The sequence below is a fragment of the Nomascus leucogenys genome, chromosome 11 (assembly GCF_006542625.1).
Source record: "Nomascus leucogenys isolate Asia chromosome 11, Asia_NLE_v1, whole genome shotgun sequence".
NCBI classification, from domain to species: Eukaryota; Metazoa; Chordata; class Mammalia; order Primates; family Hylobatidae; genus Nomascus; species Nomascus leucogenys.
Genome location: NC_044391.1, coordinates 71,201,115 through 71,219,604, shown reverse-complemented (window position 1 = coordinate 71,219,604; position 18,490 = coordinate 71,201,115). Strand labels below are relative to the sequence as shown.

General features: G+C 39.4%; 1 protein-coding gene and 1 non-coding gene across 3 annotated transcripts in view; both read left to right on the top strand.

Annotated features, from left to right (window-relative positions):
- Positions 1-323: 323 nt before the first annotated feature.
- The window catches only part of ANKUB1 (ankyrin repeat and ubiquitin domain containing 1), a 31,323-nt gene continuing 13,156 nt past the window's right edge, over positions 324-18,490 (top strand). The window contains exons 1-3 of one of the 2 annotated variants that reach the window (XM_030822708.1): positions 324-870; positions 1,891-2,006; positions 12,468-12,602. In XM_030822708.1, coding sequence (XP_030678568.1) covers positions 12,590-12,602 — 13 coding nt within the window. In that variant the 5' untranslated portion in view covers positions 324-870; positions 1,891-2,006; positions 12,468-12,589. Of the gene's footprint in view, positions 871-1,862; positions 2,007-12,467; positions 12,685-18,490 lie in introns of both variants that reach the window. The other variant, XM_030822707.1, reaches the window with a different exon arrangement.
- Positions 13,811-13,912, top strand: LOC115837389. The gene has a single exon (XR_004032436.1). It is a non-coding gene; the product is annotated as a U6 spliceosomal RNA (small nuclear RNA).

Below are 18,490 nucleotides of genomic sequence, written 5' to 3'. Positions count from 1 at the left end.
GGGGTTGAAGGAGATAACAATGGGAAATTGTTCTAAATAACATAAAGGCAAGGATTAAAGAAAATACCAACTATATTGTGTTGCTACTCAGCAGATTCTATTATACTGAAATCAGAAGAGAAAGCCACAGAATGATTTGCCTACACATTCATCTCCCTGGTGCAAGTGGGTATTGTTCTGTACCCTGTGGCAGGATTATAAATACTGCCAGAGAACAAGTACACAAAGTTGTTATGGAAACCAGAATGTTTCAGCTCAAGAGTTATTTACAGAGAACTTTCAGGATTATCACATTCGATAAAATCAACTCTTGTTTTGCTTCACCCTGCGCTACTGTATCCCAATCAAATATCTATTTTTGAGGGTTCTTCAATCAGCTGTACTTAAGTAAATAAGAATTCAGGAGTCAGTTGATGGGGACCACATCACAAAAGTGTAATTTATGAGTATCATTTTTTTATCACATGCTTGAAGCTTGTCCATACTTGCCTCAACCATTGTCAAGTTTGCTGGTTTCCGTAATATAGGAATAAGGTAGCTATTGACTACTGCCTTCCGCAGATAAATATTTCCTCCAATGTAGCTGGTGTCTGTGTTGCCTGATACTGTGGCACTGTGGGACTAGGCTCTTCACATTCTACAAATTACCTTTGAGGCTAGACAGTGACAGCTGCCTCAGGCTATCATTTTTGTCCTTAATTGTGAACTGGAATTTTTCTAGCCATCCAGGAGGATCTTTGAAAAAGTTGGGTATTTTTTGTTTGAAAAGGTAATTGTACAATGAGGATTTTCATCGCCTTTGAAGGATCTTTTGAACCGTTTGATGTTTCAGCAGATGAAACTGTGGAGGTTGTCAAGCTGATGATAAAGGTATGTACTTCATTCCCAAGCCACCAAAATGTATATTAACTTTAACAATGCAGTGCATTTAAAAATGTTCAAAGGGTAGAGATGCTATTGGGCACATTTTCAGCAAACAGGGAATGAAAACTATTTGAAAATACTATTATTTGCTTACACAATAGATTTATAAGAAGATAGTAACTCTGGTGGTGTTAGACAAGAAAGCAAAAAGAGCCAATCAATTATCAAGAAAAAAAAAGTCTGACTTCTTTTTAGGGAATGTGTGGGTTGTGCATAGGCCAGATAATATTATTGCAATTCTTCACAAAAGGACAAAAGCAAGACACTAACTTCAGGCTATATAAGTGGGACATGCCAGTCATCAGATAAATGTTTTATTTGGTGAGCAAACAACTACAAAGAACCGAAGGATTTTGGAAGCAGAGAGGACTTTAGAGAACTTGTGAGCTATGGCTTCATTTTGCATTCAGGAAAAACTGAAGCCCAGAGAGGTTGACTATCTTACCTAGGATCATAGAGCCAGAATAAGAAATAACTTGGGTACAGTGTCTTCCTTATAAATTTCATATAAATGTTCACTCCAAAATAAAAAATTGAGCAAAATATTTAGTTTCTGATCATCAAATATTTAACTTGGAGATGGTTATTCCTATTTGCTAAGCAGCATTTACTGAACCATAGTTACATGATATTCAGTAGATTATTATGATGACTGAAATCTAAATCTTGTAACACAAGGGATCTTAACCTCTATGTTTTATGAATCCCTTTGGAAGTCTGGTGAAGTCTACAGACTGCTTCTCAGAATGTCTTTAAATGCATAAAATAAAACAGATATGATAGAAATGAAATTTGTTATATTGAAATGCATTTTCAAATATTAAAAAGCAAATGTATGAAACAGTGACACGTGGACTTTCTGATACAAAAAGAGAGTATATTTCTGGTCTAGTAATGTAGGGATGTACTGTTTTCATAATATGCTATTGATTTTTAAGGATTATTTCCACATTCCTCTCTCTGAAGACAAACAAGGCAGGCGGTATCTGGAGTTAATGTATGCTGGAGCTGCTCTAAAGGATAGTTGGAGTCTTGCTGATGTTGGAATATCTTTCTGTTCAACTCTCAAATGCTTTGTTAAGGTATGATGGTAAGGATAATATTCATCTAAGATATCTCATTTTGAATAAAGTTGGAGATAAGTCAACCAAAGTAATTCCATAACTTAAAAAGAAATTGTCTCTTTTTGCCTTCTCCTCACTTCCATTTGTATAACGGGTCTTATGCATGCTTTGTGCTGTATGGGGAATAAGACATGGAGAAGGGATAGAGTTGCCCGCTCTTTACTCTTCTTCCTCTTGCCTCCCCATGCCCTTTGTTGCCTGCCCAGTCCTGTCATCACAGAACCGATATGAAAACAAAGCCAAGGGGCAGATCTGGAATTTCGATGTGGGAAGAAGAGCATTAGATCACTTCAGTGGGGCCACAGTGATTACCGGCAGTGGAATGAGGAAGGAGAAGAAATTCTCAGTAACAATAAGAATGAAAAGGAATTTTCTACATCCAAATCCAGCCAAAGTAGCCATTCCAATTAGGTGTACAGGCCATAAAGATATTTTTTCATTTATAGAGGGTCCTTAATCAATGGTGCTTAACTTAAGATGCACGGTTGGGCTTTAAGAACCTTAAAAAACCCTAAAGTTGTAATATAAACAAAATTAATGTGCCTAGAGATTTTCTGAGTCTAAGATCCTTTATGATCAACAATTTTTTAAAGGAATGGGTGGTCCAAAGAATTTAAACGCTCCTGCTCTAGGGTAGAAGTATTATCCTGTATTAGTGCTTTACTGTATATAAAAATATGAACCTTAAGAAACTTAGGAAAGTATACATTCTCCACTAAATGGGGCACCAAGTTTCTCATATTTAACATTTAAAAAAATTATGTTAACTTTTAACATAATTTTGTTAACATTTAAAAAAAAGTTAACTCTTTTTTTTAATATATGTTAGTACTTGACTAAATGGATGTTTAAAAGGAATGCTCTGGGCCAGGCATGGTGGCTCACGCCTGTAATCCCAGCACTTTGGGAGGACAAGGTGGGAGTATCATGAGGTCAGGAGATAGAGACCATCCTGGCCAACATGGTGAAACCTCATCTCTCCTAAAAACACAAAAATTAGCTGGGCATGGTGGCAAGCGCCTGTAGTCCCAGCTACTCATGAGGCTGACAAAGGAGAATCACTTGAACCCGGGAGGGGGAGGTTGCAGTGAGCCGAGCTCGAGCCACTGCACTGCAGCCTGGGCAACAGAGTGATACCCTGTCATAAAAAAAAAAAGGAATATTCTTCAATATTTATTATTAAGTAGGAAAGACAAGTCACAGAATAATGATGATTGAATCATCCCATTTATGTAAACAAAAGACCATATTTACATACGTTTTTAATGTTTTATTTTTTCTCCCTCTTTTACTCAGAAAATGGAAGTATAACATTACATTTCAAAGCAGAACAAATTCCGGCCATTTCTTAATGTCTTCTCTTTATATATTCAAATATATTTCCATACTAGGTTTTTGGTGCCATACAGGATCAACTCTCTAAAATTTCCCAGAATTCTGTAATGCCAATCATAAGGTTCAAGACTTTTGTTTGCTTGCTTCGAGATGGTAGTGTAAGTTCAATACTAACATTTGAGCTGACTGCAAGAATCTGATGGCTTTTCAGGGATGTAGACAAAGTTTTTAACAGTATGGATAGGATACTTTTATTTAACTAAGGACTGATTTTATTTTTATTATATAACATTTTAAAATTTATTTTTGACTAGGTAGTATGTTCACATGGTTCTCAATTCAAAAGGAACAAAAAGATACATAGTAAAAAGTCTCCTGGCCAGGTGTGGTGGCTCACACTTGTAACCTAGCACTTTAGAAGGCTAAGGTGGGTGGATCACCTGAGGTCGGGAGTTTGAGACCAGTCTGGCCAACATGGTAAAACCCCATCTCTAATAAAAATACAAAAATTAGCTGGGTGTGGTGGGCACACCTGTAATCCCAGCTACTCAGGAGGCCAAGGCAGGAGAATCGCTTGAACCTAGGAGGCAGAGGTTACAGTGAGCCGAGATCACCCCACTGTACTCCAGCCTAGGTGACAGAGTGAGACTCCGTCTCAAAAAAAGAAAAAGAAAACAAAAGAAAAAGAAAAAACTCTCCCTCCTCTGGCCCCCAGTTTCCCTCCCCAGATGCAACCTATGTTCACGGTTTTACTTACAAAAACATTTCCTAAATTCTGCCAATAAAGCATCATATATCACAGTGATGCAAGCTTCACGCTGAACTCTTTTACCTGAAGTTTTAAACTCCTAATTCTATAAATAAAAAGTAGGGGTAAAAGAGGTTATTAAATGAAACCAACCTGAGCAAGATGGTGAGACCCCATCTCTACAAAAATATTTTAAAAATTATCCCAGTGTGGTGGTGCACACCTATAATCCCAGCTACTTGTGAGGCTGAGGCAGGAGGATCAATTGAAACCAGCCTGTGCTACGGAGTGAGACCCTGTCTCAAACAAAAAAGAGGAGTTTATTCAAGAGAGCCAGAGCAGAAGTCACAGGACTGGACAACACACAGAGTTTAATTTAAAACTCTCAAGTTCCCTAAAATTTTACTAATTGTACTCTTCATTCCGTCCAGTAGAATCACATTTAGAGAATATCCCAGGCCTCAAAGAATGCAGTCATACCAGCTCTATCATGCTTGATCTATCTCAGGTTACCAAGGCTGATTTCCAAGTCATGTTAGTTGCTTTACTGAATAATTAAATATATACACATTTAAGTAGTACCTTTCCTACTTAACTATGTTTAAGGCCGGGCACGGTGGCTCACACCTGTAATCCCAGCACTTTGGGAGGCCAAGGCGGGCGGATCACAAGGTCAGGAGATCGAGACCATCCTGGCTAATGCGGTGAAACCCTGTCTCTACTAAAAATACAAAAAAATTAGCCGGGCGTAGTGGCAGGTGCCTATAGTCCCAGCTACTGGGGAGGCTGAGGCAGGAGAATGGTGTGAATCCGGGAGGCGGAGCTTGCAGTGAGCGGAGATCATGCCACTGCACTCCATCCAGCCTGGGCGACAAAGCGAGACTCTGTCTTAAAAAAAACAACAACAACAACAACAACAACAACAAAACTATGTTTAATCATGTTACTTTGTGAAAGTTAATTTGCCTTGAGAGAGATGGAAGATGCCACAGCAAGGGAGGGAATGAATCCCTGAAGCGCATCTCTTTAGCATCTCTAAATTTTGGTACAACTTAGAAATACCATAATGTGAACCCAAAACTTTTGTAAAGTTCAAAAACTTGGCAAGTAAGTGGTTTTTCTTTCTAAAAAGGTATAAGTAGGTATTATGTCTCATGAAATAAATACAAAATAGTTGGCTTCTTTACTGTGCTCATATTTTTGTGTGCTTACAAGTTTCTGCTTGTGTGAAAAAAGAGAGAAAGACACTGGATAAATACAGAGATTATCTACTGTTAAATACATTCTTTAAATAGTCAATGCTTTTTCCAGCTTCCCTGTATATTATGCTTTTCTTTTAATGGTAATATAGACACATTTGGAAAAGAAATGGAAATAGGGGTAATACAAGAATAGTGGGAAAAGAACATTGTATTCTCACCACTCCTGTTCAACATAGTGTTGGAAGTTCTGGCCAGGGCAATCAGGCAAGAGAAAGAAATAAAGGGTATTCAATTAGGAAAAGAGGAAGTCAAATTGTCCCTGTTTGCAGATGACATGATTGTATATTTAGAAAACCCCATCATCTCAGCCTAAAATCTCCTTAAGCTAATAAGCAACTTCAGCAAAGTCTCAGGGTACAAAATCAATGTGCAAAAATCACGAGCATTCCTATACACCTATAACAGACAGAGAGCCAAATCATGAGTGAACTCCCATTCACAATTGCTTCAAAGAGAATCAAATACCTAGGAATCCAACTTACAAGGGATGTGAAGGACCTCTTTGAGAACTACAAACCACTGCTCAATGAAATAAACAAGGACACAAACAAATGGAAGAACATTCCATGCTCATGGATAGGAAGAATCAATATCGTGAAAATGGCCATATGCCCAAGGTAATTTATAGATTCAATGCCATCCCCATCAAGCTATGAATGACTTTCTTCACAGAATTGGAAAAAACTACTTTAAAGTTCATATGGAACCAAAAAAGAGCCCGCATTGCCAAGACAATCCTAAGCCAAAAGAGCAAAGCTGGAGGCATCACGCTACCTGACTTCAAACTATACTACAAGGCTACAGTAACCAAAACAGCATGGTACTGGTACCAAAACAGATATATAGACCAATGGAACAGAACAGAGCTCTCAGAAATAATATCACACATCGACAACCATCTGATCTTTGACAAACCTGACAAAAACAAGAAATGGGGAAAGGATTCCCTATTTAATAAATGGTGCTGGGAAAACTGGCTAGCCATATGTAGAAAGTTGAAATTGGATCCCTTCCTTACACCTTATACAAAAATTAATTCAAGATGGATTAAAGACTTACATGTTAGACCTAAAACCATAAAAACAATAGAAGAAAACCTAGGCAATACCATTCAGGACAGAGGCATGGGCAAGGACTTCATGACTAAAACACCAAAAGCAATGGAAACAAAAGCCAAAATTGACAAATGGGATCTAATTAAACTAAAGAGCTTCTGCACAGCAAAAGAAACTACCATCAGAGTGAACAGGCAACCTACAGAATGGGAGAAAATTTTTACAATCTACCCATCTGACAAAGGGCTAATATCCAGAATCTACAAAGAACTTAAACAAATTTACAAGAAAAAATTCAAATGACCCCATCACAAAGTGGGCAAAGGATATGAACAGACACTTTTCAAAAGAAGACATTTATGCAGCCAACAGACACGTGGAAAAATGCTCATCATCACTGGCCATCAGAGAAATGCAAATCAAAACCACAATGAGATACCATCTCACACCAGTTAGAATGGCAATCATTAAAAAGTCAGGAAACAACAGGTGCTGGAGAGGATGTGGAGAAATAGGAACACTTTTACACGGTTGGTGGGATTGTAAACTAGTTCAACCATTGTGGAAGACAGTGTGGCAATTCCTCAAGGATCTAGAACTAGAAATACCATTTGACCCAGCCATCTCTTTACTGGGTATATACCCAAAGGATTATAAATCATGCTGCTATAAAGACACATGCACACATATGTTTATTGTGGCACTATTCACAATAGCAAAGACTTGGAACCAAGCCAAATGTCCATCAATGATAGACTGGATTAAGAAAATGTGGCACATATATACCATGGAATACTATGCAGCCATAAAAAATGATGAGTTCATGTCCTTTGCAGGGACATGGATGAAGCTGGAAACCATCATTCTCAGCAAACTATCGCAAGGACAGAAAACCAAACACCGCATGTTCTCACACACAGGTGGGAATTGAACAATGAGAATGCTTGGACACAGGGTGGGGAACATCACACACTGGGGCTTGTCATGGGAGGGGGGGAATGGGGAGGGACAGCATTAGGAGATATACCTAATGTAAATGACGAGTTAATGGGTGCAGCACAACAACATGGCACATGTATACATATGTAACTAACCTGCACATTGTGCACATGTACCCTAGAACTTAAAGTATAATAAAATAATAATAATAATAAAGAACATTGTATTAACTTTTCCTTCTTTGGAAAAGAACTCTTATGGAAGCCATAATCAATATTTTCTATGGTATATACCTCCAATTTCTATTAATACAGGAGTCAGTCCTGACCATTTATTGCGGATGCTGTTGCAGTTCACTGTGTTCCTATAGACCATGGCATGAGGCACTGCAAAAGTGTATGTTTTTGTACAACATGCAGAGGCACTATCACTTTTGCCCCCTTTGTTTTAACCTGTGTTATCATGGAAACCATTGCTTAAGTTTTGTCCACTGTTTTCACCCAGTGCTTAGAATAGTACCTGATAAGATATACAGTAGGCTGTACATAAATAGGTATTAAATAAATGAATTGATAAAGGTTTGAGAGGTAAAGTATGGAAATTAACAAGACGGTATATGATTGTCTGCAATTCATAGCAAGGTACTGAGATGCATTTCAGGGATCCATTCTCTACCTTACTGTGGCATTTCCCATTTCTCTCTACTCTTAGGGCAAAGCACTCCCCAGTATTCTTGGCTTTTCCCCTGACCAACATCAAGATTCTTAGTTGGAAGCAGCAGAAACAAAGCCTAGATAATTTAAACAGAAAATAAATATTGAAAAGCTATTGGGTAGTTTTCAGAAGATTGGAGAATCAGTCTTAGAGATTATGCAGCCAGAAACACATCTAAAGCATGTCCCAGAACTAATCTGGGAAGGTCACCACTGCAGGCAACACTGAGCCCTCAAAGCAGGCACTGGACATGCTGCCAGCCCTGCTGCCAGGCCAGCAACTTCAGAAATGCCATTGCCCAGAGACTTTCCTGTGTCTGTTGCTTCTCTGCCTTATTGGCTCCTAATTCAAAGTGGGGACAGATAGGTAGGTCTGATTGGGAGCACCCTGTCACATGTCCATGCCCTACTGCAAAGGGAGCAACTATCCAGCAGGTTGTGCTTTTCAGAGCGTGAAGTGGGCTCAGCCTCCCTAGGACTCCTTCTGGTTTCCCTGCCTCCTTCTATAACCAGACTTGTACCAACCAAGTGCTGGGGTCAAAACATAGTTAATCCCTTCTGACATCCCTGGAATGTTGTGAAAAGCTGTTTTATGCTGAGAGATTGAGTTAACTGTAGTACCATTGAGTAGATGTCTATCAGATAAGTTAGAGAAGTTTGTACTATCTTGACAAGTCTAAATTTGATTCAAAATGATAAACATTTTAGCTTTCAAAAGGTACTGTTAATGTATAAACACCAAAATCCAATATATGTGGTTTTACATTTATGCATTTTTATACACAAAAGCATGTATAAACATGTTTCTTTAAAATTTACACATGAAAGCATGTTTCTTAAAAATGGCCCTCTTTTCTAAGATGAGTCATAAAAAAAGGTATGAAAAGAAACTGGTGAAGAAAGGTGTTCCAATTCAGTGTCCAAGACTCCAGGGATAATCTCTCCAGAATGATTACCACACAAGAGGAGAAGTTTATGGAGACATCTCACTGGAATTCATTCGGTTCAACAAAAACAAATATTACTTCCCCTTTTGTTCACTCTGGAATAGTTCAGCAAGCTTCTGCTTACTTAGTGCTGTAACTCCAAAACAGCAAAATATAAAAAAGTAGAACTTGAGAAAAAATACAACAGTACATTCAAAACTTTCATTAACTTGTTTCCTTTCAGTCAGTTCTGTTTAGCTTTTCCTTTTTTATTGTTAAAGTACATGTATGAATTTACTGTAAGTTTGCATTTGTTTTTTGAAGGTAAGCATGGAATTATTCTCATGAAATAGAACGTATTTTTATTGAAAAGTAAGATACTTTGTATATATCTCTTGGGTTGGTTTGTTTGCATCTCAGTTTGTTTATAAAGGAAAAAGTCTAATTTTGTATATGTCCAACAATGATTTGTGTATGGCATTATTATTTAATAGCATCTGACTTCCTTGGTTGTGACTGACCAGGCTTCTCTGATTCAGAATACTTGGGGAGGAGTATCATATAGAGAGAGAGGTAGAGAGATGCCTTCTCTTATGTGGATAAGGTGGGTTAGCAAGTTGCTGTTAATTGGCATCTACCTACTCCCTCGTCATACAACCAAATTAGAAAGTATTGACAACTAATGTGCCTCACTAGAACTCAAAATGGGTTTTCCCATAAAAACAAGGTTTATACAAAGGTGAGTATGTAGAGTTAAAAAGTGCAATGAGAACTATTATCCAGATACATTATTGATTAAAAAGGCCTGGGATGTCATTCAACATTTATTATTTATTTATGTGATAAAAGGTTCCTGAGTGCTAAAAAAAAATGAACAGACTCTGCAGGTGTTAATTTTCTTGAGACTTAAGAACCTGGCTTCATTAATAATTAGTAATATTTTCTTCCTTGCACTTTTTATTTTCACCTAAAGATTGTCAGATCGGCTGGGCACAGAAGCTCACTCCTGTAATCCCAATACTTTGGGAGGCGGAGGTGGATGGATTGCTTGAGGCCATGGGGTCCAGACCAGCCTGGACAACATAGCTAGGCCCTGTCTCTACAAATAAGAATTTAAAAGGTAGCTGGGTGTGGTGGTGAGTGCCTGTACTTGGGAGGCTGAAGTGAGAGGATTGCTTGAGTCGAGGAGTTTGAGGTTACTGTGAGCTCTGATAGTGCCACTGCACTTCAGCCTGGGCAAAGAGTGAGACCCTATCTCAAAAAAATTGCCAGATATTTTGCAATTCTCCCTTATTACTTGTTCCAGAGTCAGTTATACAAAGTTATAGATGCTTATCTTTATAGATATAAATATATGATTATTCATATTCTGAGAAGCTTCTTTTTAACTTATCTAATCTCATATACCTAGTTAACTTAAGAGTGACTTGAGAGCTAGGAATGGAGGTGAATTCTTTCCCCAGCTACTCAGGAGGTGGGAGACTGCTTGAGCCCAGAAGTTCAAGACCAGCCTGGGCAACATAGTGAGCCCTAGACTCTAAAAAAAAATTTCTTTTTTAAAGAGTGACTTGGGACTCTTATTTTGTTTGCATGTTATTCTCTTTGGACTTATTTTGTTATTTGTTTGCATTTAATTTGTTATTTGCATTTAATTCTAAATATAAATTAGGAATTTTTAAATAAATAAAAAAAGAGCTATTACATAAAATATAATTTTTCTCTCTTTCCCACTATCTTTTTATTCAGTTTTCATAGGAATTTCTGCCTGCCCATAAATACTATCTACATTAGCTTGAACAGATACTTCCCTTATGGAACCATAGGAAAGCACGGCATGGCAAAAGTGAAAGAGTGAATCCTATGTCCTTTAAATTTGTATTGCATGGGTTTATGAGAAACTATCATGAAAAACTGTTCTAAGCACTTTAGGCTCAGTGGGCAGCTCAGCTTGCTGATCTGGCTTCATGCACAGCCACAGAGGGACCGAAACTGTTCCTAATCACTTCCGTCACTGAAATGGGCCCTAGATCAAAGTATTGCAGCCTTAAATTTCATCAGTAACATCACTCCTCAAAGGCTTTTTCAAAAAGGTCTGCATGTTGACTATATTACTGCAATGTGTTATGTGGGAGGGGAGCATTTAATGTATTATAAGTCTGCAGGAGTGGGGGGGCCCTGGAGGAACCAGAGAGGGATTCTGATGGAAGAAATAGAGGAAGGAAACAAAGGAGGGGCAAGACAGCATTGACAGGCTGGAGCCCCCTGAAGAACCTGGAGGCCAGATACCAGGTTCTGAGAGAGTCCCGCATTCGTGGGCATTCCATGACAGCGCCATGCGCTGACATCTGCCAACCCAACAACAGGCCGTTGCAGAAAACTATTATTGTCCTGAATCTGCTAAAGAGGAAGTAAAGTCAGTTTCATTTTTCATGAGAAAAGTGGAAATGATAATAATCTTTTCCTCCCCACCTGCTTCCCATTTTTCCTATTTGCTGTATTTTGAGTTTTGGTTTGGCTTGTTTAAACTGTTGTTAACAGAAGGATTAATATTTTCCTCAAACTTTCCATCTTAACTCTACTTCAGATATCTCATTTCTACTTGCTTTCCTACTTAGATTACAAAATGAAAGAAACAAAAGAAACTTTTCTAAACCTATGTTTAGTATTTCCCTTTTTAAATAGTAAAAGTAGGCCAGGCGCGGTGGCTCGCGCCTATAATCCCAACACTGTGGGAGGCCAAGGTGGGAAGATCGCTTGAGCCCAGGAGTTTGAGAGCAGCCTGGGCAACATAGTGAGACAAAAAAAAAAAGAAAAGAAAAGAAAAGAAAAGAAAAGAAAAGAAAAGAAAAGAAAGGAAGGAAGGAAGGAAGGAAAGAAAAGAAAAGAAAAGAAAAGAAAAGAAAAGAAAAGAAAGATAAATAATAAAAGTAATAATATTTGGCTTTTAAAAAAGTCAAACCATATAGACAATGAAAAGCACAAAATGATAAGCAAACACTCCCCTCCCACTCTCAACTCAGTTCCACTTGCCAGGAATAATCTCTTAGAAAAAAAAAAAATAATTGACTGAAGATTTCAAATCCACAGTATTCCAAATTAAAGTACTGCATAATAGAGGAATGTTTTCTAAACTAACACCTCCATAAGCACAGGATGGATATAAATTATCAACACTCTTACATATCTGGGTCTGTAGACTAAGAAGTCAAAGGGTCTCAAAGCCTTGCCAAGTCTTCTTCACTTCACTCAAACAGGGGGACCTGTTAATATCTCAGGACATAAGAGCTAGACTCAGACCAGAAGGCAGAGAACTCAACTGACTATTGCTTTCACATTAACACCCATGTCGTGGAGCTAGAGGTGCTCAAAGCTACCCCCTGAAATGCTTGGCCCTCATCTCAACCTCCAGACAATAAGTTCCCTTCTTTTCTCTCCCTTTAGGAAGAAGACAAGCCTACTCTATACGTGTTCAATGCTGTAACTCAAGACACAATGCCAGTAATGGAGAGCATTTCCCTTCTTGATAAAACAGTGTCTGATCTGAGAACACTGGTAACTCTGAGATGTGGCCTCCCTGTGAGTGTCTACTGTCTCCGAACCCCAAGGGGCCTGGAGATGTATGATTGCAACACCCTCAAGGACTACCAGACTGATATTGGTACTGCCCAGTATATTTGATATCAGCTACCATTTGGCACTAGGGTCCTTTGATACCAGATTTTGCAGCTTTTCAAGAGAAAATGGAAATCTAGATTCTCATATACAATCTGTTAACTTTATTTACATATTCACTTTAAAACAGTTAATACATTTACATGGTTTAAATATCAGAAGTGAAAAAGGATGTGTAGTGGTAAGTTTTCCTCCCTCTCCTGGCCCTACAAGCACTTAGTTCCCTCCTTACGGGCAACCATTATTGTTTTGAAGATTTACAATCAAAACCATTTCCAAATTAGATCTGAACAAATGGAGGCATTATTTCTAAATGGAAACCTCTGTACGTTCAGTATGGATATGAATTATCAACATTTCATTCTTGGGTCTGGGTCTACAGACTAAGAAATAAGGAGGGTCTCATAGCCCTGTCAAGTCTTGTTCTCAAAGCAGATTCATTAATATCCTCAAGGTGGAAGAGCAAAACTCAGACCACTTCATCTTTTTCTCTTTCAAAATATACTTCAAGCATGTATAAATGCAAGTTCAAGTACATATTCTTTTTCCCTTTTTTAATGCAAGGCAGCATATGATACATGCTATTCTGAACCCTACTTTGGGCAATTTCATCTTAAAATGTTGCTGGTTATATTAAAATAATTTTTTTAACAATGTGACACCAATGCTATACTGGCTGAAAATCTGCCTTAGTGGAATAGCATTTATCCGTTATAGAAATTACAACCTCTCTCTAAATACTATACCTTGGCTGGGCATAGTGACTAGTGATTCATACCTCTAATGCTAGCACTTTTGGAGGCCAAGGGAGGGGGGGATCACTTGAGCTCAGTAGTTCAAGACCAGCCTAGGCAACATAGTGAGATGCTTGTCTGTACAAAAAAAAAAAAAAAAAAAAAATAGCAGGATGTGGTGGTGCCCAGCTGCTTGGGAGGCTGAGGTAGGAGGATCACTTGGGCCAGGAGGTTAAGGCTGCAGTGAGCTATGATCACACCACTGCACTCCAGTGTGGGTGACAGCAAAACCCTGTCTCAAAAAAAAAAAAATCTGTACTTCCAGGTCATGTCTGCAGTGGCCAAACATCAATAAGACAAACAAAAAAGGCTGTCAGATTTGTTTTAAGCATACTAAAAAATGATTCAACGATACAGAGATGATTAACATGGTCCCTACCTGACGATGACACACAAGTTCATGAAGCATTTCACACTTTTTAAAAATGGTTGGAACCTTATAGAAATTACTTGAAGTAAATGAATCCTTGCTGACAATCAGCACAACCTTAGGTAGCACTGTGTTGTAACATTGCAATGAAATTTGAATTCTCCCAACATATACATAGGGCTTTGTAGGTATCCTTAGTTAAGTAGTTTTGCTTTATATAACTGCTAAATTTGCATTTATTGATACTTCTCTTGACTGTAGTATTTGCTTAGCATTATTCTTTCCTGTTATTTTAAATTAAGGCTCTCAAAACTTTGACATAATTTTTTTCCTTGTTTTTGATCAGGGGAAGTGAAGTTCTACAATTTCTCCTCAGAGTACTTTGCTATAATGCACATACCTGCTCTGCATGCTTGCTGGAAGCTGAACCCTGCCTAGAACATGATGGGGGCTTACATAAGGAAGGACACACAGTGGCATTTGTCCCCAAGCAACTGATAATCTAGTTATTTAATGAACTACCAAAGGATGAAACAAAACTAGGATAAACTCTGGATTACTATTCTTCAGACCAATACTGCTCAGATTATAATGTGACATTTTAAGCTGGAAGATAATTTGAATGACCCAACCCCAACTTTTACAGACTTGAAAAAACGCAAATCATCTTAATGATTAAATGATTTGCTCAGTGTGTGTCAAGGACAACATACCTACTCCTTAAAATGACCCTCTGGGAGTAGGAACTTTAGGAAATGAGGGTGTTCAGATATAAGGTTAAGGGTCTAAGCATGACCTGAGTAGGCTGTTTTGGCCACCATGAGGACACAGGGCATCAGAGGAGAGGCAAGGAAAGAAGGACCTCAAAGGGAAGGGAGGAAGGGCCCTTTGGCCTGCTTCATATGCTTCATACCTTTACCTAAAGCATAACTAGTATTCCTTAAGCAGCCAGCTCACCTTTTTTAAAACTGGAAGGTAAAAAGAGTCCTTGATCGGCTTCTCTTACAGGATCTCTCTTTCTAGCCAACGAATCATCCCTGCTGCTATCAGGAGTTGAACCTTGGCCCCTTTTCCACAGGCAGTGGAAAATCAGAAGGGTTTGGAGAAGCAGTCATGTCCAGGTTGAAAATCAAAGATTTAAGTAGCTCAATTAATCACTGCACATACTAGCTCATACAAACATTTACAAAGCTGCCTCTGCACTCTGGGTATTTACAGTAAAGTGATAGAAATGAGACATGTATACACACTCAGTTAAAATCCAGTAAGTCAGTTCAATGCAGGCTGAAGGCATGTAGGGAAGGCATTCTGGAGAAAGTGGGGCTGGAGCACACAAAGATGTGGGAACCATGGATCATCTGAGAGGAGGAAGGGAAGACATTCCAGGGAGGGACAGAAAGCAGGAGACTGTTCTGGAAAGTGGAGGAGCCTTGCTGAGAGCACTAGGAAACACAGCCAAGGACAGAAGGAGGAGGGTCTTAAGGTGAGGGGACAGAGCTCAGGCTTGCTGTGGCTGCAGCCAGAGCCATGCACCTGCTGGAACAGGAGTGTTTTTTTGTTTTTTGTTGTTGTTGTGTGTTTTTGAGTCACAGTCTTGCCTGTTGCCAGGCTAGAGTGCAGTGGCACGATCTCAGCTAACTGCAACCTCTGCCTCCTGGGTTCAAGCGATTCCCCTGCCTCAGCCTCCTGAGTAGCTGGGACTACAGGCACGCGCCATCACTCCCAGCTAATGTTTTGTATTTTAGTAGAGACGGGGCTTCATCATGTTGGCCAGGATGGTCTCCTGACCTCGTGATCTGCCCCCCTTGGCCTCCCAAAGTGCTGGGATTATAGGCGTGAGCCACCGCGCCCGGCCTAGAACAGGAGTGTTTTAGGAGAGGTTTAATCTGGTAGCAAGCAATATGAAATATAGAAAGGAGTGAAGAAAGCCTGCAGGCAGGGTGATACACTAACTGGCGTGTTTGATAATCCCCGTATCAATTAGGTCCATTAGCAGTGGAAGAGACAAATCTGAGAAACACAGAAGGCAGAACAGGACAGAACATCATGCTAGATCACGTTTTTTTTTTTGAGACAGGGTCTCACTCCATCACCCAGGCTGGAGTGCAGTGGCACAACCTCAGCTCACTGCAACCGCTGCCTCCTGGATTTGAGTGATTCTCTCACCTCAGCCTCCCGAGTAGCTGAGACTACAGGTGCATCCCACCATGCCTGGCTAATGTGTGTGTGTGTGTGTGTGTGTGTGTGTGTGTGTGTGTGTGTGTGTATTTTTAATAGAGACAGGGTTTCACCATGTTGGCCAGGCTGGTCTCAAACTCCTGACCTCAAGTGATCCACCCACCTTGGCCTCCCAAAGTGCTGGGATTACAGGAGTGAGCTACTGCACCTGGCCCTAGAGCACATTTAAGTAGAGGAAAGAATCAAAGCTCTCACACTAGGACAGTGGTGGGGAAATTGAGGAAAGGAGCTATGTTCTGGGTTTTAAGCTTTAGATATGAGGAAACTCAGAGAGTACTTTTTTAAAAAAAAGTTACTCAGCTGGTCAGTTAGCGGCAAAGCTGTAAGTACAACTGAAGTCTTCTAATTTCCCTTTACTGCAAACATGGAGCTAGTGCTTGAGCGATGGTTTGGGTTAGCAGATACTGATCCTGCCCATGCGGGTGGAGACCAAGCCCTATGAAGGGTGCATTCCTCAGAGAGTAAATATAGGGAGGAACGTCTTAAGGGCCCATGGCTGGCACTCAGGACATGCTGAGGTCAAGGCAAGCACACAGAAGAGTCAAAAAACGAGACATGGAAAGCCGTCAGAGTCAGGAGGAGAACTGGAACTTTGTATTGTAACAGATGACGAGACTGTTTTCAAGATGCTCGTAAAAGTCCAAAGACAATTCTGAGATAAAAAAAAGCTTTGGATTTGCTTTAAAGGTCTTTGGTGGGCTCAGAGAGAGCAGCTTTAATAAAGGAGATGGAGAAAAAAAGATTTCAGGGATTAAGAAGAAGATCAGTAATGAGAGGATAAGGGAATTCTGGTGGTAGAACATCTAATGACTAACTTGTCATAAATCTACCATGATAAATATATCTTAATATGTGTGATTTTGTGACTTGAGGCTTAGTGACACATCACATAGGTCCAATACATACATATACATGCACACATACACACACGCACACACACACCTAGTCTTACATCAACCTATATGGTACCAGATGTTCATTTTCGTCCTGCTTCCAGCTCTGAAATCTCTGCCCTGGCTTTTGCTTTCCGCTTTCTGATCCACCTGCTTATCTGCTTGTTATTCTGTTTTTATTTCACATACATTCATAAACTGGCATTCATCCTTTCTGAAACAAGGAATACCTAAACAAATGAGTGAATGAATTAATGTCTTTCTTTACAGATGATACCAATTGGTACTCTTCACTATAAACACCTCATAGGATGTATTCATGGCTGCCTGGGCACATCACACCTGATAAACCATTCCAGGAGCAGGGTTGTGTCAGCCCAGATCCTGAAATCTGAGCTGGCTCCAGGGTCCTTTTACTAACCTTTAGGCTCATGGAGACCTATGGTGCCATTTTAATTCCTTTTATTGATGAGAAAACTGAAGTTCAGAGAAGTTAAGTGATCTGATCAAGGTCACACTGCTAATAAATGATAATCATACACCCAAGATTGGGTTCTTTCCAACAATTTATACTGCCAAGCCAGTATGCCTTTATTGATGGCCTTTAAGTTCTAATCAATGCTTTATTTTGTTTCTTCCATCACTGGAAGCTCAAACCAGAGAAACAATTTCCATATTCAGGAAGAAAAAGTCCAAATCAGATAGGCATACGTTGACTCCTGGGGTATGAACGAGGAATCCAGAAACTTGGGAGTCAGGGGCCACATGTGGCGAGGTTGAGGATGATTGACTAAATAGGCACTGTTGCTCCCATCTGCTGTCCTGTGTGGCCTGGGCATAGTAGATACGTTTGCAAGCACAAAATGGACAGATCCAGGTTTTGTAAAGTTAATACAATTTTGTAGGCCCTCTTTTAAAAATCCAAAACTAAGACAAGAAAATTAGAAGGCTCTATAGAAGGCAGTGAGGGGCCCTAAAGCTTATTAGTTTTCCTGTCTTCAGTAATAGGTTTTAGTTGTATTTTCTGGAGCAATATAGCATTTTTCAAGTAAATTTCTATTTCCCAACAGAATTCCTAAGCTTATGAAGGAATTTAATATCTGACACAGAGGGCATTACAAAGCAACAGGGGTGAAAGGATAATCTAATAAACAGTGCTGGCTGACTTGCTTAGAAATTCTCTGGATATTCAAAAGCTGAGCATTATCAGGACTGTTTCATTGCAAGGAACTGAAATGATGGTTATAACACCCGTAATATTTGCTACTAGACAGGGAATTAAAATGAAACAAAATACAGGGCCTGATGGAGGTGCCCCACCAATGTTAAGGAGATTTAAATCATACAGTCTTCTCTGTAGTTTTCAGAATCAGGTCTCATTCAGCAGTAGGCAGGAGGGCTAGAGATAGCTGAGACTCTGAGGATAGGCAACCATCTGGAGAACAGGTAGGCCAGGAAAATCCCATTTATAGACATCTAGCAGTGGAAGGTTAGCCT